This window comes from Bos grunniens, chromosome 4 (genome assembly GCF_055505025.1).
Source record: "Bos grunniens cultivar Pamir isolate PY7600 chromosome 4, Bosgru_T2T1.0, whole genome shotgun sequence".
NCBI lineage: Eukaryota > Metazoa > Chordata > Mammalia > Artiodactyla > Bovidae > Bos > Bos grunniens.
Window position 1 is genome coordinate 59,756,048 of NC_141168.1, and position 19,928 is coordinate 59,775,975.

The following is a 19,928-nucleotide window of genomic DNA, read 5'->3' on the forward strand; positions in this document are numbered from 1 at the left end:
GGGGTGTGAGTGGGTTAGGAAATAAATTATTAGAATTTCGGGTTTCCTTTCTACTTTCTGACATTTTTCCTGATGCATCAAATATATGAGCACTATTAATATTATAAGACAAATTATTTTCATATGTATACAAATGAAAAAGCCAGGCTAGCAGAGCTACTACTACCTCTCTTAGCCTTCTAGGCTAGCAGATCCCAGAAAGTAGCCTTCATTTGAAGTCTTATCATGTGTTTACAGCACTGTGTCCCATTTACCAATCCATTCTTCCATCATCCAACCACCTCTCTCTCCATCCATTCATCTATCACTCATTCATCTGCCCACTTGCCCAGTTTTCTATAAGTGTCACCACAATTTTTAAAAATAAGGTTGGAAAAGTCATTCACTCAGTTTGTTTTGTTCTCCTCTAAAGGGAGAGGAATCTGAAACAAGAAGGCCAAAATCAGCCACATACATCCTAGGCTCAAATGAGCTCATCTCCATACCTGTTTTGACATTGATGGCTTGTATCTTCTTTCATTTTCTTTTGGTTAGTCAAGCTAGAAATTTCAATTTCATTTATATTTTCCAAGGACCAAGTTTTGCATTTGTTGATTTTCTCTACTATTTTCCTGTTTTCAATTTCATTGATCTCTAATATTTATTATTTCTTTTCTTCTGTTTTCTTTAGGCTTAAATTGCTCTTCTTTCTCTAGTTCCCTAAGGTGGAAACTTTACTGATTTTAGACTTTTCCTCTTTCCTAATATATGCATTTAATGCTATACATTTCCCTTTCATCACAACCCACCCATTTTAGTAAGTTATATTTTCATTTTACTTAGTGTAAAACATTTTGTTATTTCTGTTTAGACTACCTCTTTGGACTATGGGTTATTTGGAAGTGTGTTCTGAAATTTCCAAACATTTTGGGGATTTTCCATCTATCTTTCTGTTATTGATTTCTAGTCTAATTCCATCGTGAATTAGAATACAGTTTGTATGACTGTTACTTCTACATTTGTTAAGATCTATTTTATGACCCAGAATGTGGTCAGTCTTGGTGAATGTTTCTTGTGAGCTTGAGAAAAATGTATATTCTGCTGTTGAGTAGATTTTCTATTAATGTTAATTGGATCAAGTTAATTGATGGTGCTGTTCAGGTCATCAATATCCTTATTGATCTTCTGCTCACTTGATCTATCAATTACTGACAGAGGGTTACTGAAGTCTCCAGGACAATAATGGATTTGTGAATTTCTTCTTCCAGTTCTCTCAGTTTGCCTCGTGCATTTTCATCTTTGTTCATCCCATTACTTTCACCTCTCTTAGTTTCTATATTTAAGTGGGTTTCTTGGAGGGAAACATATATTTAGTCTTGCTTCTTATCTACTCAAATAATCCCTTTTAATTGGCGTATTTAGACCATCGACATTTAAAATGACTATTGACATAGTTATATTATGTCTGCCAAGTTTGCAACTTTTTTCATTTGTTGCATTTGTTTTTTATTTTCTCTCTTTTTTTTTTAAAAAAACTTTATCCTGTTTTGAGTATCCTTACTTCTTCCTCCTGTACATTTTGACTTTTCTGTCATTCATTTTACTTATCCATATGCTATAGATATAACACATTTTAAAATTATTATTTTAAGCAAAGAGTTACCTTTTAGATTAATTAATAAGAAAAAAATATACTTTTCTTTTACCTTCATATATTCCTTCCCTAATACTCTTTGCCTCCAAGGGCAAATGCCTCCAAACTGGGGACAAAGGAAATTCCTCTACCTTTTCAGACAATGCTGCCCCCCACACCTTCTGTTATGGAATCTAGGCTGTCATGGTGAACAACATGGTGGGAAGGGTGAAAAATACTGCAATGTGAAGAGTATTCAAGCAATATACAACTTTGGGAACATTTTCTCCCTTAAGCTGAATTTGAACCGTTTCAAATATGGGAAACAATATTTCCCATGATGCTGAAGAATATTAGGCCTTGAAAATTTTTCTCAGATTTTTGGGAGTCATCTGGTCTCTCTTCCATTTCCCAGACTTCTCTGAGACCCCATAGGGGTAACTAAGAAGAAGAAAATGGAAGAGATTGGGGAGAAAATGCAGAAGGGAGACTATGAACATAAATAGGAGGGTAGGAGGGGCCCAGAGGACGGAGATGAGTGGAAAGACTTGAGAGAAGACTGGTAACATCAGTGAGGGCAATTCCTAGGGCTGTATATGGACAGGAAGTGGGAGAATACAAGACATGGTAGGGATTCAGCAAGTGATCAGTGAGAGAAAGAGTAAGACTGAGAAATGTAAAAGGAATCAGGGAAGGAAAAGGAACTGAGTTTAAGAGATGTGTAACTGCGTGACACATCTGCACACACACACACACACACACACACACACACTCCCCAACCACACAGGCATAGCTACCAAAGAAGGGCCCATTGTAGTCACTAACTGCGTTGTGCAGACAGAACTACTTAGAATAATTTGGAAATCATACCTTATTTTGTTTAAGGGCACCTTTCTCTTTCATATGAGGGCAGTCCTTTCCCGTCACCACAGCTTTGATATCTGCCACCGGCACTGAAATTCATAAGAGAAAATGAAAGTAATTACATCATGTGACCGTGTAAGTGTCCATAAAATAGCAAGACTAAGCATTATCGAGTCTGTTGGGACAGCTGCCATTCCCAGACACTATAGCAGGAAGAGACAAGAGATGAAGAGAGGGAGAAGTCAGGCAGGCTCCAGGACAAGGAACTAAAATATACTCTTAATATTCTGGTAGAAAGTATTCCTGGGGAGAAAAATCTATGTTCATAAGTAGAATTTGTTTCAAGAAAAGAAATACCTAAAAAAAAAGATTGCACACAATAAAAAACCCACCATAGTTGTGTTAAAAGTGATGGCATTAGAAGAACCAATAATGATATAAGTAATAGTGGTACTGATACTGATTTTATGGAAGACATCTATGTGCCAGGAGCAAATGCCAAGTGCTTCCTATAGACTGATATCTCTTACTATAGTAGTGACATCACTTTAGTTTCTGAGTTTTGGATAATAAGGGGAAGTAACCCTATTACAAAAAAATCTATCTGAACATAAACCATTCTGAACTCTCACTCTCCAAATTCTCCCTCTTGCCATCTCATTAATTCTCACAACCATTCTGTGAGGCAGGTTTTGTTATTCCTAGTTTATGGACAACAAAACTAAACTCTATTAAATAAAGGGAACATTCCTTTCTGTTAGGGAAATAGTAGCTGGCACTTATCTTGGAAATCCTGAGAATAATGCAGTTAGATAAAATGATGTTATCTATCGTCTTATTCAGGACTTGCGGGAAGATAAAAGATATGGAAAGGCTTTTGCCCTTAATGCTTTTGTTAAGATCATCTGATGGAGAGAAGGCTGCAGGATGGTTTGGAAACTTTGTTTTTTTTTTTGGTTTGGAAACTTAATTTTAAAAACTGCAGAGTTATCTGTCCCTTTCCAACTCCTAATCTTTCAGTCCCTCAAGGGACTCTAGGGGCTCAGTTAGGATGTGCAGAAGCTTTGATTCATCAATTCCTTGGACTCCTCCAATGACGAAGATAATGAGAGATTTGACCATTAAAGTTCACCTACTTTTATTGGGGCATTGGGTTCTGGGGGTGACATTTAGATGAAGATAAAATTATAAAATATGTAGAATATCAACATGATATAACAGGAAGGCTCTTTAAAAGCTAACATTTTCCGGGTACCCTAAAGTTGCTAAGAACTCTGTCCAAATCCGTGATACCTCCAGAGCTCTCTCGAATCCTAGCGAAGAGTGGTGCTGTGATGAAATCTTCTAGGATTCTCTGACGGCACCTCCTGCTCTCTGTCCCACCACATCTGCTCCTCTAGCGTGGACTCCTGGTTCTAGATTCCTTGGTAGATAGGACTTGTTCTCATTAATAACGTTCTGGGCACATGGAAGACCATGCTTCTCAGCAACTTTTGCATTTAGGTGGGCCCGAATAGTGATTAGCTCTGGTAATGAAACATGAGAGGAGATGGCCTGGCTCTTTTCCTGGCTGAGGCAGTGAGAAGCCCACTTCCATCAGCCTCTCTTCCCCAGCCACAGGGACTGATTAGGCCACGTGGTCCCTCCAGATGGTACAGCTCTGGGATGTCAGAGCAGCCATCAGCCTGTGTCCCTGTGATCATGCAGAGCAGTCCTTTGAAAGCACATGTCAGTTATATAATTGAGGAGCGAGAAATAAACTGTTGTGAGTCAGTGAGGTTTGGGGGGTTATTTATTCCTGAAGCTTAATGTAGCAATGCAGCCTCTTTTGAGTGGCCTGACCCTTGACCTTGGACCCCCTTCCTCCCCTACCTGGCTTCTTGGGATCGGCATCTTCTTGTAGACAGTCCTTGTGATTTCTGAACTTTCCTTTGATCACAGCCATTGACTTTCAGCTTTTCTCAAATCCATTTTCATAACCAACAATCAACCCTGTTCTCAGTGGCCAACCTGGCTACCTACTTGCTTCTCTGGGAGGAGATACTTGGGCACTTTGGGAAGTTGGGTTTACTTAGTGTTTACTTTTCAGTGGAAAACGTACCACTGAAGTGAATTTGTGATATAATTAATGTACAAACTCCAAAACCCTTCTCAAGCCTCAGATGGAGTTTGAGTAGCAAGCACCTCCTAGAAAGTCTTCTGCTGTTCAAATATGTAACGTGCTCAGTGAATGAGAGAGTGTGTCTATGACTGGTAAATAGTAAGTTACCCCTTGGCTCTGAAAACCCATCATGTGGAGCAGGACAAGGGTCACACTAAGGTCTGCTGTGGGAGCAGTCTTCAGAATCTCTAATAAGCGGGCAGCGGGGGAGAGAAGGCATGCTTCCACCATGCTGGTGGCAGTACGTATTTTATGTGTTTCATATGCATCGCCCCCTGTCAAGGAGAAAAGCTGCTGTATTTCTCACAGGATTGTGGCTAAAAGGAAAACACAAAGTTCTAAAAATACAGCGTGGCTTTTAAAGATTGTTCTTTGCATAGTTTGTTGTTGGATGCACTGGAAAATTAGGCATTGGAAGGGCCAAAATGTCATCTTCTCTAAACCCACCAGCAGAGTTAGACTCACACATTTGGAATCTATACTGTAGGAGGTGACAGAGGGCTCTTGATTACTTCAAAATAGGGCCAGCGTTTCCATCAGGTCTTTTTTTCATGTGGGAGCAGGATAACAAAGTGGGGTTCAGAGATATGAGAACCAGAAAGGTCACCATTGGTTCCCTAGCCCCCACTCTTAACTCCTTGGGGCCTGCCCTCATTTCTTTCAATGCTATTTTCAGTTTAAGCTGGATTGAGACAATCTAATCCAACATTTCCATTTTATAGATGGGAAGACTGAGGCCTAAAGAGAAGAAATATGTCACACAGCTAGTGAGGGACAGAGCTGAGACAGCCGCTTTTTCTTCTATTCCATGGTCTCTTGCTAGGCCATGATTTTCTCCTATGTTTGGAAGGTGTCAGCTCCCCAGATCATGCTAAACACATGTCAGACACAGCCCTGGAAGTGGTTATCACTTCAGATATGTTCAGGAAGCTCTTTAATGGCTAATATCTGTGGGAGAAATTTTAATTGTGATTTAAAACAGAAATGTGTTTTTTTAATTAAAAAAGTAAATGTGGCCATCATGATAAAAATTGTTCTAGCTTTCACCCTTGGGAACCAGAAAGTTGAGGCAGAAATCACCCCAGGAAGCCAGTAAGTTGAGGCAGAAATCACTCCAGGAAGTAGCCAGTAAGCATGATCACTTGCCGTATATATAGCTCCGCTGTGGAAACTCCTTTGGGCAGAGATACAGAGGAGGGGCAAGCTGATCCCAGGACAGTTCAGTAGAGGATCTGGCCTCTAACTGAGCAGTCTGGAGTGGCTGGAAGAATCACAGAGCCTGGATTTGAGTTCTAGATGCACCTACTGGCTATGCCACTTTGGGCTTAAGTTCTTGGAGCATAAGCTTCCTTGTGGGTAAAAATCTGGACCAGGGGTTGGATAGCTGCATTCAGGTCTTTGCTCTGTTATTTACTAGACAAGTGGCCTTCAATAGGTTACTTAACTTTTGTGTACCTCTGTTTCCTAATCTGTAAAAGAAGGGCAATGGTACGTACTGCTTCAAGTCATGGGGAGGACAATTTGTTAATATGCAGAGCTCTTAGCACAGTGCCTGGTATAGAGTAAGCACTCCAAATATATTTGCAATTATTCTTATTATCAATAATCAGAGTTAATTCTCTTTGTAGATTGAAGGACCTAAATTACTTAGCATGCTTCAACAACCCAAATCGCCCCACTTTGCTTTGCTCTGGCTGCCACTCCTCTCTTCTGTGGTAAGAGGCTTAATGGTCTTGTGTGAGGGACTGAGCCCTCTCCTCCCGGCCCCTTTGATGCAGGAGTGAAAAGCGCTGGCCTAGATTCTCTCAAAGGGCGGTTCTGAGAGGTGGGGGCACTGCTGGAAAGCAGTGGAGTCTGGTTTCAGTGGGGTGATGAGAGTCTGCATACCTGGTGGGAGGAATGTGGGGCAAAGGGAGGTAAGGAGATATGGACTTTTCAAGGGCCATGTTTCCTGTCAAACAAAAGGAATACGAGAGAAGAGATTTGCTAAACTTTTAGGCACGAAGACAGCTGAGTAGCCCTCAATCTCCACTTGCATTCTCTGGATTAAGAGGGTTCAATTACACTATTTGACTCATCAATATCTCAATATTCAGCTGGTTAACTTAAGGGGTGGAAGACAATTTTCCCGTTGGTCTCAAGAGAGGGCAATCGTACATGGCAAGAGCAATGGCACTTGAAATTAATTAAAGGAACAGCTCATTTTTCTAGTGGAATGAGGTTTTTGACTTTGAAGGGCTCCAAGAGGATGGATTATTTTGCTCCAGGCAGAATGCAGAATTGGAATTAAATGCAAACCAGGTGGCAGGCCTGAAGCAGCAAACTTTGGTTTCCTGGGCTGAGGCCTTCTCATTTCCTGCACAAAACAGCTTGATCTGATTTCATTACATGAATGTTCCTCCTTACTGGCCCACCTGGCACACAGATATAATCTCTTTAATACACACACATATACACACGAACACCTGCACAGGTATGCATTCTTGGTTTATCTTACAATGGGTAAACTGTTTGTAGAGCACCTCTTCTGGAACTCTGAATTCCTAGATTTCTAAGGCCACAGAGGAAAGGGGCGGACAAGAGTTTCAGAGCCACAATCAGAAGGGACTGTTGCAATGCTTTCTCTGAACGAGCATCACAACCATGACCAAAAGCTCTCCAGAGATTTGCAGCTCTGTCCTGGCTCTTTTGCAACCACCCTGGCAAGCTGGTTCTCCCTGGCATCGGCACTCCAGTTTCCAGTCCTTGGGGATGCAGGCCTTGGTAGAGCTTGGGGTCATCAGCTTGTGGACAAGTCTAGAGACAGCCCCTACACAAGGCTTAGGTGCTGTCCATGCCCTGACCTTCTCTAGGGGGAGAGCTACTGACTTCCTAAGCAGCAGAGCCAGCTAGAATGAGAGTGCTCCATTTAAACTACAACCCATGACAATTTATGGGTTGAGAAATGGATTAGATCCCTACAAATATGGGGATAAAGAATACATTCAGTGCGTGGGAGAGCCGACTCACTGGGCCATGTGGGTCAAGAATGAACCCAGATGTGTTTTATTTTTTCTGGCCCAGACCACTTTCTCTATTTCCTGGCTAAGTTAAGAGAGAGGCAGTGGGAGAGTTTGTAGAGAGCTTCTGATTGCTATGGCCAACAGTAACCTCAAACTCTTCATTTTACCACCTTAAAGCTCTGATTCCAAGTGGCTGGCCTTTGCACAGTTCTTTTGAGCTCATGAGAGAGGATTCTCAGTGAATTTTTCACCAGTTAATAGCAAAGACAGGAAAATGGAGACACTCATTTTTAGAGATGCCATGAGATTTTCATACAGCTTATTTAGTGCAAGGGACTGTCCTTTATTCCAAGGTTAGGCCCTTCTGGTCTTTCCTTTTTTTTGGATCGAGTTCTTTTTACAATGAAAGGAATGTGATATTAAATTTTAGTTAGATTTTCTTTTTTAATAGCTTTTCTTTTTTTCCCTGCCAAAACCTGAAGTTGGCAAACCCACTATCCACTCAGGTTTTTATTCTTTTAAAATGTTTACGTATTGGTGAAAGCCAAATTTAGGGACCCACTGGGAAGCATATCCAATAATATCTAGCCCTGTAGTTCTCACTTTAAATGCGCATCAGAATCACCTGGAGGCCCCATGAACCCAGAGACTGCTGCTCCATTCCCAGAATTTCTGATTCATCAAGTCTGGGAGGGAGGATCTTGGGATCTGCATTTCTGTAAGTTCCCAGGTGATGCTGCTGCTGCGGATGGTCCAAGGACCACAGTCTGAGAACCACTGTTTTAGCTTGTCCGTGGTGGGATGGAGGTTTTCTGAGACTTAAAGGGAGGGTCCTTATCACAAAAAGAGAGGCCTGGAATGATCCCACAACAGGAATGTATGTATAGACACTATCCCAGACTCTGCAGTACTGGGTTTCAGATTTCTTTCCTTTCCTGTTAACAGCGCTAATAACATGGACTGAGACGGCAGTGCTCCCATGAAAGGAAATAAGATTGCTTTCTGAACTAAATGACACTACAAGGACCAGACTGTCCCATTTTTAAGCTGGAGGAAGAGAGAATATGCCAGGTTGTCTGTCTGATACGTAAGCCTAGAGTCTGAGTGTGTCAGGAATTTGCCACTCGTGGTTAATTTTCCCCTGTGACGGCTAAGAGCTGCAAGGAAGACAGTACAGATTGGACTTCCATGGGCCCTGGGGCGATTTTGGGGAGGTGCCAGGACCTAGGGGTAAGGATTTTACCTGTGAATTATGTGATTCATGGAGAGTCAAGGTGACTTTAAAAAGTTATTTTAAAGTGTCTTTACTTTTTCCTCACTGTTAAGTTATTTTAAAGTGTCTTTACTTTTTCCTCACTGTTTGATTTCTCTACCTGAGATATCCTCTGACGCTATGTCTAACTTTATCTCATTTCTATTCCAAATTAATTCATTACCTTTGTGTATTAAAAAAATTTTTTGGGGGGCCATGTGGTACATGAGATCTTAGTTCCCCAGCCAGGGATCAGATATATACCCCCTGCACTGGAAGCATGGAGTGTTAGCCACTGGGCTGCCAGGAAGTCCCTACCTTTGTGTATTTTAATGTTTCCATAATACTGTGTTTAATTTATATACCTTGTTGTTGTTTAGTTGTTAAGTCGTGTCTGACTCTTTTGTGACCCCATGGACTGTAGTCTGCCGGGCTCCTCTGTCCATGGCATTTCCCAGGCAAGAATACTGGAGTGGGTAGCCATTCCCTTCTCCAGGGGATCTTCCTGACCAAGGGATCAAACCCTTGTCTCTTGCATTGGCAGGCGAGTTCTTTACCACTGAGCCACCATTCAGTCAACTATAATGAATAAAAGTGGTAGGGTATCAAACACACAATTCAGGTGAGATTATTTTGGATCATCAGAAAAAGACAGCTGACAATCAGGTTTATGCTGGTTTTGTTTCTTAGAACAGCACATGGACAAGTAATATAAAAGCAGATGTTGGAATTCTAGAGTTGTATCTTTCAGGACAGATGTGTGAGTATTCCTTTCCCAAACCACAAATCCACCAAGGTCTTGTGCTTGATGAGATGGCTCAGGCCAGGACTCAGCAAGGTGGGCCATGTCCAATGGGTTTACTTAGGTTAATAGTCTTTCTGTATGATGTTCTGTGACCAGGAAACAACCAACCAACCAAAACTCAAGCCTCCTACACAGAAGAGACACTTACGTTTGTCCTGCAAGGAATCATGGGGCACTTCTCCCTGGGGACTTTCTTCCAGATCTCCATAGTGCAGGACCTTGTGGTTTGGTGAAAGCCGACAATACCAAAACTTGTCTGAGGGAAGGGAAAAAAAAAAAAAAAGAAAATGCAGATTTACTAGGTAAGTGATTCTGATTTTTAAAAAATATTGACATCCTTATTTCCTCAGAGCCTTTCCTGAGAGAATAGGCAGTTTCTTTGATTTTAAATCCTCAGAAAGGAATGAATTCTAAGAGCCCTGGCGGTCAGTCCCTTCTCCATTTTCATATGCAGTTAGCTCCTGCCTTCCACGTAGACATTTGGTGCCACTGGGAAAGTTACCAGATCCTTTGAGGACAATGGCAACAAGTCTGAGGTGGTGACTTCCAGAGGAGTAATTCATCAATATCTATAATGATGAGGGCATGATTAATTATTCAGTTGGGCCTGACAAAGTAGGGAGAGAGATGAAGAAAAAAGAGCTTTCTCAGAACTTTTCTGCTTCCACTTCCTTCTGTGAGATTCTAAGACTATTGAGATGTTTGTGCCATATCTAAGCTGGCATAGTAAGGCCTTCACCCCTGAGGCCTGTACACACAAACTAATCATGAATATATTATTAGGATGCTAGTAATCCATACACAAGGGGTGGGATTCATGAGGAACCACCCCAAGTCAGAAATGTATCCAAGAATGAGGATGTCACATTCATCTCTTCTCTAATTCGTAGAGTTTAGTTCCCTTGAACAGGCTTGACCAGTACCTTAGGATCATCCTTATAAATAACTCCCTCAGCTTAACTTCATCTGCTCCCTCAAAATGTAATAACAATTTTTGAATGAGCTTGTGAGGTAGTGAGAAGGAGGTAAAGAGTGCTTTTTCTAGATGAGAAACTTAAATTGTGAGAGTGATCTTTGTGCAGCTCTCAGGGCTGGGGTAGATGCTGCCTTCTCTGGGAAGCCCTCTGTGATTACTGCAGCCAAGGGGACTCTTCCCACCCTCTTAGCTGCTCCAGCGTCTCCTTTGATGGTTGGTGCCCTCATGTTAAATCCCTTAGTATTCCCATTATCTGCCATAGAGCTTAGGCAAGCAACTTGCCCAGTGGGGACATGATGAACAGTTATTAACAAAAGAAGAAGACTCCAGGACACTTAACAGTCCCGACAGTGTACAAAGCCAAGGCTCTCCGATGACAGCCATGGCCTTCATGATTGCACAGCACCAATCCCTTGGCACAATGCCTGCCATGTAGAAGCTGCACAGTTGCTATTGGCTAAATTGATAAATGAAGACCCAAAAGGACTCAGTCAAGATGTGTAAGTCACAAAACATCCATGACCTGTATACCCTTTGTCCAATTATGTGGTTGGCAAACATAGTGGCCTGGGTCAAATCACCCCATTACTGTGTCTCCCAATACAAATTGCCAATCTGACCAGAAAGCTCTCTATAACATTTAACAAAAATGTTCTTTTATCTAAAATTGCTTTCACCAAGAAGTATGTCTTAACTACAATTCTTTTAGTAGAAAACCAAGTTTTAAAGATGGAGGCAAAAGTCACACAGTGAACAAAGGAAACACCCAACTTGATCCACAAAAGCAAAATGCCTCTGTGATTCCTTTCTCAAGTATAAATAGGGTTTGAGAATTCCTGAATGTAGTCTGTATACAGCAATCCACAAATTTAAAAAAATCTAAACTCCAGTGGAAAAATTTGAGAGGAAAGAAAAAGTTATTTGAAGGCTAGGAAAACATCTGGAATTGCTAAATTTTCAAAATTCTGTTATATATATACACTCAACACAGGGAGGGCATTTCAAAGGGAGAAAATAAAATCATTCCCTGAATAATTCATAACCACTTCAATTAGGCAGCTTTCCATGAGGAGAACATATTTGAGAATTTGACTTGTAATTCACAATAGGAAAACTGCAATTTGATAGGAGTGGGCTAAGCTTCAGCCATGAGTACCAATAGCGCTCTCGGGGGCCTGGCATGATGGTCTATAAAGATCTCTTCATCCCAAAGGACCTTCCACCTTGTCTAAGTAAACTGTGATGACCACAGCTGGAAAAACTTTCTATAGTGCTTTCCTTCCCCTGCTACCTCTGAGGTGGGACTTTGGCTAAGTGAGCAACTGTAATAGGGTAACAGAAAGCTGGGAGGGAAGTTGGTGAGCAGTAGCACTTGGACATGCTGGTCTTATTTTGAGTAAGCCTGTTCTTTCTAGAAATCCCTCACTTCTCAAGCTGAGGTAAACTCAAGAGACTAGCAGTGCTAACATGAAGCCCAGGAGTCAATATGGCATAATCAAAGAAGACTGTCATCCTCAACAGATTTGGGGGAGCATTCGGAAATTTAAGTGGTACAAACATATATTGTGGAGCTAAATGCACAATTTACATTCATTTGCAACACTTCAGAAATTTGCTGCATACACCTCCATAGCTTGTCTATTTAATAGGTTGAGTCTGTTTCTCCAATGACTATTTGCAGAGTGCCTACAGTGCTCACAGGACTCTACTGGATGTAGCAAAAGTCATCAGGATGAAAGGCAAGCATGAGGGACAAAGCCGAAAAGCTCAAGGAGAAGGAGCTCCCTCAGTTCTTAGTGGCAACTTAAAGAAAGACGGTGGAAACACTTGTGTCTCAGGTCTGGGAAATATGGACAGTGACTCAGCAACTCTGCCTGTACTACAAGGAAAAACAGGAAAAGGAGAGATCTCTTGTGCACAACATTCAGAGACTACTGAAATCAGTGGCTACTTATCATGAGGGTTGAAGACAATCATCTTTGCAATGTTGTAGTTGCTGTTTGTTTAAAGAAACACAAAAGGCTACCTGGAAACCTGGAAATCTACCATAACACTACAGTCTAGAGCTGACAGATTTTCCTCCTTCCAGAGGACTAAATTCTCTTGACTTCTTTTTTTTCTTTGTTTTCAGATCTGAAATCCCTGGGCTTCCCAGGTAGCTCAGTGGTAAAGAATCTGCCTGCCAACATAGGAGACGTGGGTTTGATCCCTGCATTGGGAAGATTCCTGGAGAAGAAAATGGCAACCCACTCCAGTATTCTTGCCTGAAAAATTACATGGACAGAGGATCCTGGCAGGCTACAGTCCATGGGGTTGCAAAAAAGTTGGACTTAACTGAGCATGCATGGGCACCGGAAATCCCTGGTGTGTATATATTTATTTATGTATTTATTTATTATTATTGGAGTATAATTTCTTTACAATGTTGCTTTAGTCTTTGCTGTACAATCAAGTGAATCAACTATATGTATATATACATCCCTTCCATGTTGAATCTCCCTCCCACCCCCACACCTCCCTGCCGCCCCGCTCCATCCCGCCCCTCTAGGTTATCGTGAGCGCTGAGCTGAGTTTCCTGTGTTACACAGCAGTTCCCTTTAGCTATCTATATTCCACATGGTAGTGCATATATGTCAAAAAATTTTCCCAATTTGTCCCACCCTCTTCTTCTGCCCTGGAATCTCTGGACTTTTAAGACACACTGTCTTTTGGTTTTCCTTCTACCTCTGACTACCTCTTCTCTTATCCCACAGAAGTTCCTCTTTCTCTGTCTACCACTAAAATGGCAGAGAGCAAAAGATCTGTGCATCATCAATGTGAGTGATGTGTTCTGCTCCTCCCATCAAATAAGAAGCCTTGGATGGATGACAGAATATTGGGAAAAGGGCTGAAGGGCTTGGGAAGGTTGTTTTGATTCATAGACAAATGGGTGGATACTGAGCCAGTCTCTCCCTCGGGATAAAGGCTGGAGTCATTAGCTCCGGGAAGGTTTAGAGGCATCGTAACTTGTGTGTCTGTCTTGAAGGCAGAGCAGCTATAAAGGAAGCAGAGAGGCCGGCTCCAGCCAGCATAGCACACTGACTTGTTGGGTGAGACAGTTTCAGTGTTAGCCACTGGTGGCAGCTTGATTTGCAGTTTCTTTTATGGTAAGCAAAACATGTATTTTCTTTTCAAAACCCAGCATGATGTTACTAGTTCCCCAATCCCTTTGGGCAATGAATGAGTGGATTGTGTCACTAAAAGCAATTAGCAAGAAGCAGCGAGAACATTAGCAAAGATTGTTTACTAGCCTTTAAAGAGAAAGCATGAGTTAATATGGAGGTCTTTCAGTCAATTACAAATGTTACTACATCAATAGCCATTTTTAATTCCCCAAACTAAAAAACTGAAAATATGGAGATAATTTTGTGCTTCACTTTTTTCCCTGTGTGTATGTATGTGTGTGTGTGTGTGTGCATGTGTGTGTATCTGAAGGATCAGAGAGAAAAGCTGGTTTCAAAGCTCACAGCCTGGTAAGAAGGTCTCCAGGGCTGATTAAAGTTATTCCCAATGTCACATAGATCATTATGGAGCTAATCACCCCTGACAACTGTAATTCTTGCAGTAATATTTGATATAAGTTTCTGCACCACTGCAAATACTCTGTACCTGCTTTATTTAATAGTAAGGAAAGAAATTTTGAGTTTTATTTAATTTTAATTAACTCAAATAGCCATAGGTAGCCATACGGAACAGTACAGTTCACTGCCTGTCTTTGTATCCAAAGTGCAGATGAGTGTAGAGTTGGCCAGCAGGTCTTTAGGGCAGATGGGCAAGCTGAATAATAGCTACCATTGTTGAGTAGGAAATGTGGTTTGTAAAGTGAGGCACAGGCCACAGCAAGAACTGAGTCCTGATTGACTCTATCATGGACTCAGGGACATCCTTGTATTGTGTGCAAAGCCTACAGCTGGCAGCTGGCTGCTGGCCCAGGGGGCCCTAAGAATCCTGTGTTTGGGAGACAAGTGACCTTTACTAAAGCCAATTCTTATGGCATTTCCACTAAGATTTTGAGTCTTTCCTAGGTTAACCTAAAATGTGCAATGTCTTCGGTGTGCTCAGCGGAAGGTCCGCTTCAAACCTTCCCACGTTACAAAAACATCAGCGATCCTAGCGATGTGTTTAAAGGGAAATATTCTTGAGTTCAGTGAAGGAAGACAACAACCACAGATACAGAATGAAGGTCATTCTGCCTTTCAAATCTTCCTCACTACACTGAACATTTTTCAGAATAGAGACTCCTGTTTTGAGTCAGAATTCTGCCTCCCCGGAGACTCTTGTTTCACAGCAAAAGATAACTCCAGAGCCCTGAAGACATCTTCAAGATGGTTTAGCTTAACTGATGCTTTGGAGTCCACAGACCTTAGTTACACACCTGGCCTTGACACATCAGCTATGGAGTCTTGGCCAAATTATAAAAATCCTTATGGACTCCTATGGTTCCTTTGTTAGATAACACTAAAAGTTATATGAGTAAAACATATATAGAGTACCTGTCATTCATCTTTCACAGAGCCAGCTCTCAAGTATCAGTACCTTGGTATCTTTCAGTTAACAGTAACCCCTCTCATCCACACTACTGGATGATAATCTGTTATTCTGATCTATTGGAAAGTGCCTTTTTTCCTGAAAATAATCTGGCTTTTATTCTTTTGACAATGTACATTTTATACATATTTGCCTTTTTTTGTAAAAATGAGTTATGATAAGGTTTGCTGCTGCTGCTGCTAAGTCGCTTTAGTCGTGTCCGACTCTGTGCGACCCCATAGACGGCAGCCCACCAGGCTCCACCGTCCCTGGGATTCTCCAGGCAAGAACACTGGAGTGGGTTGCCATTTCCTTCTCCAATGCAGGAAAGTGAAAAGTGAAAGGGAAGTGGCTCAGTCATGTCTGACTCTTCGCGACCCCATGGACTGCAGCCCACCAGGTTCCTCCGTCCACGGGATTTTCCAGACAAGAGTGCTGGAGTGGGGTGCCATTGGTGATAAAGTTTAATGGAATATTAAAAGAACACTTAAGTCCAAGAGGAAGAAACAACAGGTGCCCCCAAATGGGCTGAATGTACCACTTGACTGCAGGTCTCTGGAGTGAAATGAAAGGGCAAGGCAGGTACAGCAACTGTGGCTGAAGTGCAGGAGCACGCCAACTCCTCTGGGTGCATGTTTTGTTCATCCCTGGGTTTCAAGTTATATTTGTCAAGTTAATGCTTAGAGAAGGGATGCTGGTCAACAAAATGGGCACTGTCTTTAAAGAGAAGTAGAAATTTCATGCTATGATTTCTTGAAAATGACACTCCAATGTGTAGCCCTGGGCTCTAATCAAGACTATTCAATGCAAGTGATTCTGAAAGACCCTAATCTCTGAAAAGGAAGGAAAATAGGAGGCAGTTCTGAGCCTATAGAGTCTCACGAAGCAAATAATGGCTTGAATGTAGGCAGCTTCTGAGATTTCATTAAAACTCTCTTGAGAAGCCCAGGGAACACAGATACAAGGCAAATTTATCATAAAGGACTGTGGACAAAAGCCTTTCACACTCCACAGTGAGTGCGGGACAGAGTGAAGCAGATATATGACAGTCACTACCAGTCCATGGCCTATGTTTAAAAACCTATATTCTAGGGACTTCCCTCGTGGTCCAGTGGTTAAGACTTCCAATGCACGTTCAATCCCTGGTTGAGGAGCTAAGATCCCACATGCCTCGTGGCCAAAAAAACAAAACGTAAAACAGAAACAGTATTGTAACAAATTCAGTAAAGACTTTAAAAATAGTCCACATCCAAAAAAAAAAATCTTTAAAAATCAAAAAATAAGAATGTATATTCTGAGTAACTATAAATTAAAATACTAAATATCATTAATGAATGTTTGACAATGTGCTGAGCACTAGACTAAGCGCTATGCATGCCTGATTTTATTTAACTCTCGAAACAATTTGATGTAGAAACTGATGTCTTCACTTGACAGATGAGGAAAGAGAAGCACAGAGAGATTTATTAGGTTGCCCAAGGCTAACCAGCTAGCAGGCAGGGAGGCAGGACATGGACGCAGCATGGTGCATCTCCCATGATTTACTGCTTCTCAGTTCTTCTGTGGTCACAATTCCCAGAAATCCACATTTGTATATATCTCTATTGGACTAACCAAGCAGCAGAGTTGCAAATGAGGCAGACAGAATGATGGGCAAGTAGAAACTCAGGGACCTTCTAGCCAAACATGGCATGATAAAGGGCTCTACATCTGCTCCTCCCCTTTCCAGTTGGGTGGACAGGAGCCTCTTTCCTACTTTCCCCTAGAAAGTTAATACGTAAATCCACTCATCTGTGTCTAACTCCCTGTCGGACAAGTTTAGAGGGAGTGTGGTCATGCATGGGCCCTTTGTACTTGCTCTTTAACCAGGGATATATTTCATGGGTGTCCTCGTCTCATATCTTACCTTTCTCAAAAGGACTTTGAGAAATAATTTTACTTCTCAAATAATTTTACACCTGCTGCTGCTGCTGCTGCTAAGTTGCCTCAGCTGTATTCGACTCTGTGCGACCCCATAGACAGCAGCCCACCAGGCTCTGCCGTCCCTGGGATTCTCCAGGCAAGAATACTGGAGTGGGTTGCCATTTCCTTCTCCAATGCATGAAAGTGAGAAGTGAAAGTAAAGTCGCTCAGTCGTGTCTGACTCTTAGCGACCCCATGGACTGCAGCCTACCAGGCTCCTCTGTCCATGGGATTTTCCAGGTGAGAGTACTGGAGTGGGCTGCCATTGCCTTCTCCATGTCCTCATTAATGTGTGTACATCTGAATGGAATGTTTGGATGGGGTGATAGGAAACCAATTTCAGCACAGTCTGCTTTGAATCTCTATTTTTAAGCACACAAAGCTAGTCACCAGATTTTAAATCAATTTACCAAACCCCAAAAAGCCTTCCTTTCTGCACTTGGAAGGATGATTTTATACTAAACACAGATGGTCATGCTCCCTAGGGAGTTTAACTAATAAATTTATAGTCTAGATGCTAATCATTTTTTGTTCATTAGGTAATTCATTTTTAGAAAACTGAAAAAGTTGAACATTTGGAAATAACGCTTTTTTGGCCAAAAAAACTGTAATTATGACATCTAGAAACAGAATTATTCTAATAGAATCTACTCATTTCAGCCTAGAAAAGGAAGTCTTGTGGTGGAGTAGACTGGAAGGTTAAATTAGCTTCTTTGAATTATTATTGTATTCAGAAGAATTGCATCAATAGCTGGCCATGAATGGGGGCATTTGGTGGCATGGGAATATTTGCTACCTTTCCCCTCCCCCACTTCGTGCTCTCTCCCCAGTGTCAAGTACATAAAAACTGTATAAATTACCTAATGTGGGCAATACACCCTGACTATTGATTTTGCCAAAGGCAACGAGGTGATCAGGGCATATAACAGACAATCCGGCTAACTGAAATAACAGATCATCTGATCTTGTACTCCCACTTAACGGATGAGAAATTGTGGACCTGAGAGGTCATGTGTCCTGCCAAAAGACACTCAAGTGGTTCCTCACAGAGTTGAGAAGCCTAGAACCAAGCCTTCTCACCCCCAGCTCCTTGTTCTTTCCTACAGGGTCTTCCAGAATAAAAGAGTAACTACCTTCTACTCCCCCCCACCCCACCCCCCCTTTTTTAGCTGCTTTCTAAGAGATGCATTCATGACCACTTTTCTTCCTCACAGTAAATTCAAGAGACAGGCATTGTTATCCCCATTTCATGGGGGAACTGCCCAAGGTCATGGAGCTGGACAGAGGAAGAGGCTGGATGGCACTCACTGTATCTGGCTCCAAGGCTCCTGTTCTCCTCACTGTACCACACTCTTTTCCTGGAGCACCATCCACTCTGATGAAGGTGCCCAAATGCAGGCGATGCAGCAAAGAAGGAGCAGTGAGCCAGTCCTTCCATGGCTGAATGGAAGAGGTAAGTGCCTTCCTCCTACTGTGAGCCTTTCTCAGTCCCAGCTGTAACTCAGCTCTTTCTTATTCTGCCCATTGTCCTCTCCTGAGGCCCAGCCTGAAGCTCACTGTCATCAGTGAGGGTTTCTTATCCCCTGGGAATGACCTGCATTTTCATTTGTCAAGGAAGTTCTGCCTTTGGACGTTTCTTAATATGATTTTTAATGGTTGCATTTGAAATACTTTGAATTTACTCAATATTCAGCACAAAGCCATTAAAAGTAAATGGCCGGGAGGATGGGCTCAGTATAAACATGAAGTGATGTATGTCATTAGTGGACGGGCGCTGTGTCTAAGCAGGGCATCCATCAGATTTCAAAAATATCTGCCAGGGTTTCTCCAGGGCCATAACTGATGTTTGTTCTTGGTACAGTTGCTAATGCTTATTCTTTTTCCTGACTGTTCCCCAATCTCTTCACCTCTCCCTGAATTTTATATTTCAATTTTATTTTCTATTTGTTTCTAGGACAGTATGAATACGAATACTTTGACTTTGCAATTAGCCATATGTCAAGAAAGCAATCAAAGGAGTTTACCTTCCTGGCTAAGAAACAGCTGGACATGCTTCCCATCTACTGGAACTAGTTTAATGGAACCCATTTGGACTCAATATTTTGGGATTAAAATTTATAAAGACAATTCAGAAATTTCTCTTGCAAGATTATGAAAACTGATTCTATCCCACCGTGGTTCACTGTTACTTATACTATGAATAAAATATTCTGACCTGGAAGAGAATCAGTATGGGGATTTGAAAACAAGGGCCATCCATGCTGAAAATTCCAAGATCAAATCACCAACAGTGGATGCTAGCACTCCTGACAGCATAGTGAATCATTAAAGGTTAGGGCCAGAGAGATGCTGGAGTTTAAATCCCTACTCTCTGTGACTGGGCAAGTTACTTTGTACCCCACTGCTTTAGTTTCCCTCACTGCCTTAGTTTATCTATCTGTAAACTGGGTGTAATCACAGTAGCTACTTCCTAAGGTTACTGGGAAGATGACATGCATTAACATGGGTCAAGTGAGAGCCTGGCACATGGTAAACACTCAGTAATGTTAGCTGTTGTGGGACCACTTCTGGCAGACATGAGGCATGAAATGGTTCAGGTGACTCTTCAGTTCCACGGGTCTTCTGCTGATTTTAGATTTTGATTCTTCCTGGGTCTACATAGGAAATTAAAACTTACCTGGAATAAGTTAGAGCTATTCTTATTCTGAGTACAATGCTGCTTAGCCGA

General features: G+C 41.8%; 1 protein-coding gene and 1 long non-coding RNA gene across 8 annotated transcripts in view; one reads left to right on the top strand and one right to left on the bottom strand.

Annotated features, from left to right (window-relative positions):
• ELMO1 (engulfment and cell motility 1) overlaps positions 1–19,928 on the bottom strand; it is a 585,897-nt gene that overhangs the window by 12,931 nt on the left and 553,038 nt on the right. For all 7 annotated transcript variants that reach the window (XM_086398481.1, XM_086398483.1, XM_086398480.1 and 4 more), the window contains 2 exons: positions 9,845–9,952; positions 2,483–2,565 (listed from right to left, as the gene is read on the bottom strand). In XM_086398481.1, the coding sequence (XP_086254607.1) occupies positions 2,483–2,565; positions 9,845–9,952 (191 nt within the window). The remainder of the gene's footprint in view (positions 1–2,482; positions 2,566–9,844; positions 9,953–19,928) is intronic.
• On the top strand, positions 12,802–19,426 carry LOC147374233 (uncharacterized). Its single transcript, XR_015163219.1, has 3 exons — positions 12,802–13,036; positions 18,415–18,653; positions 19,155–19,426. It is a non-coding gene; the product is annotated as an uncharacterized LOC147374233 (long non-coding RNA).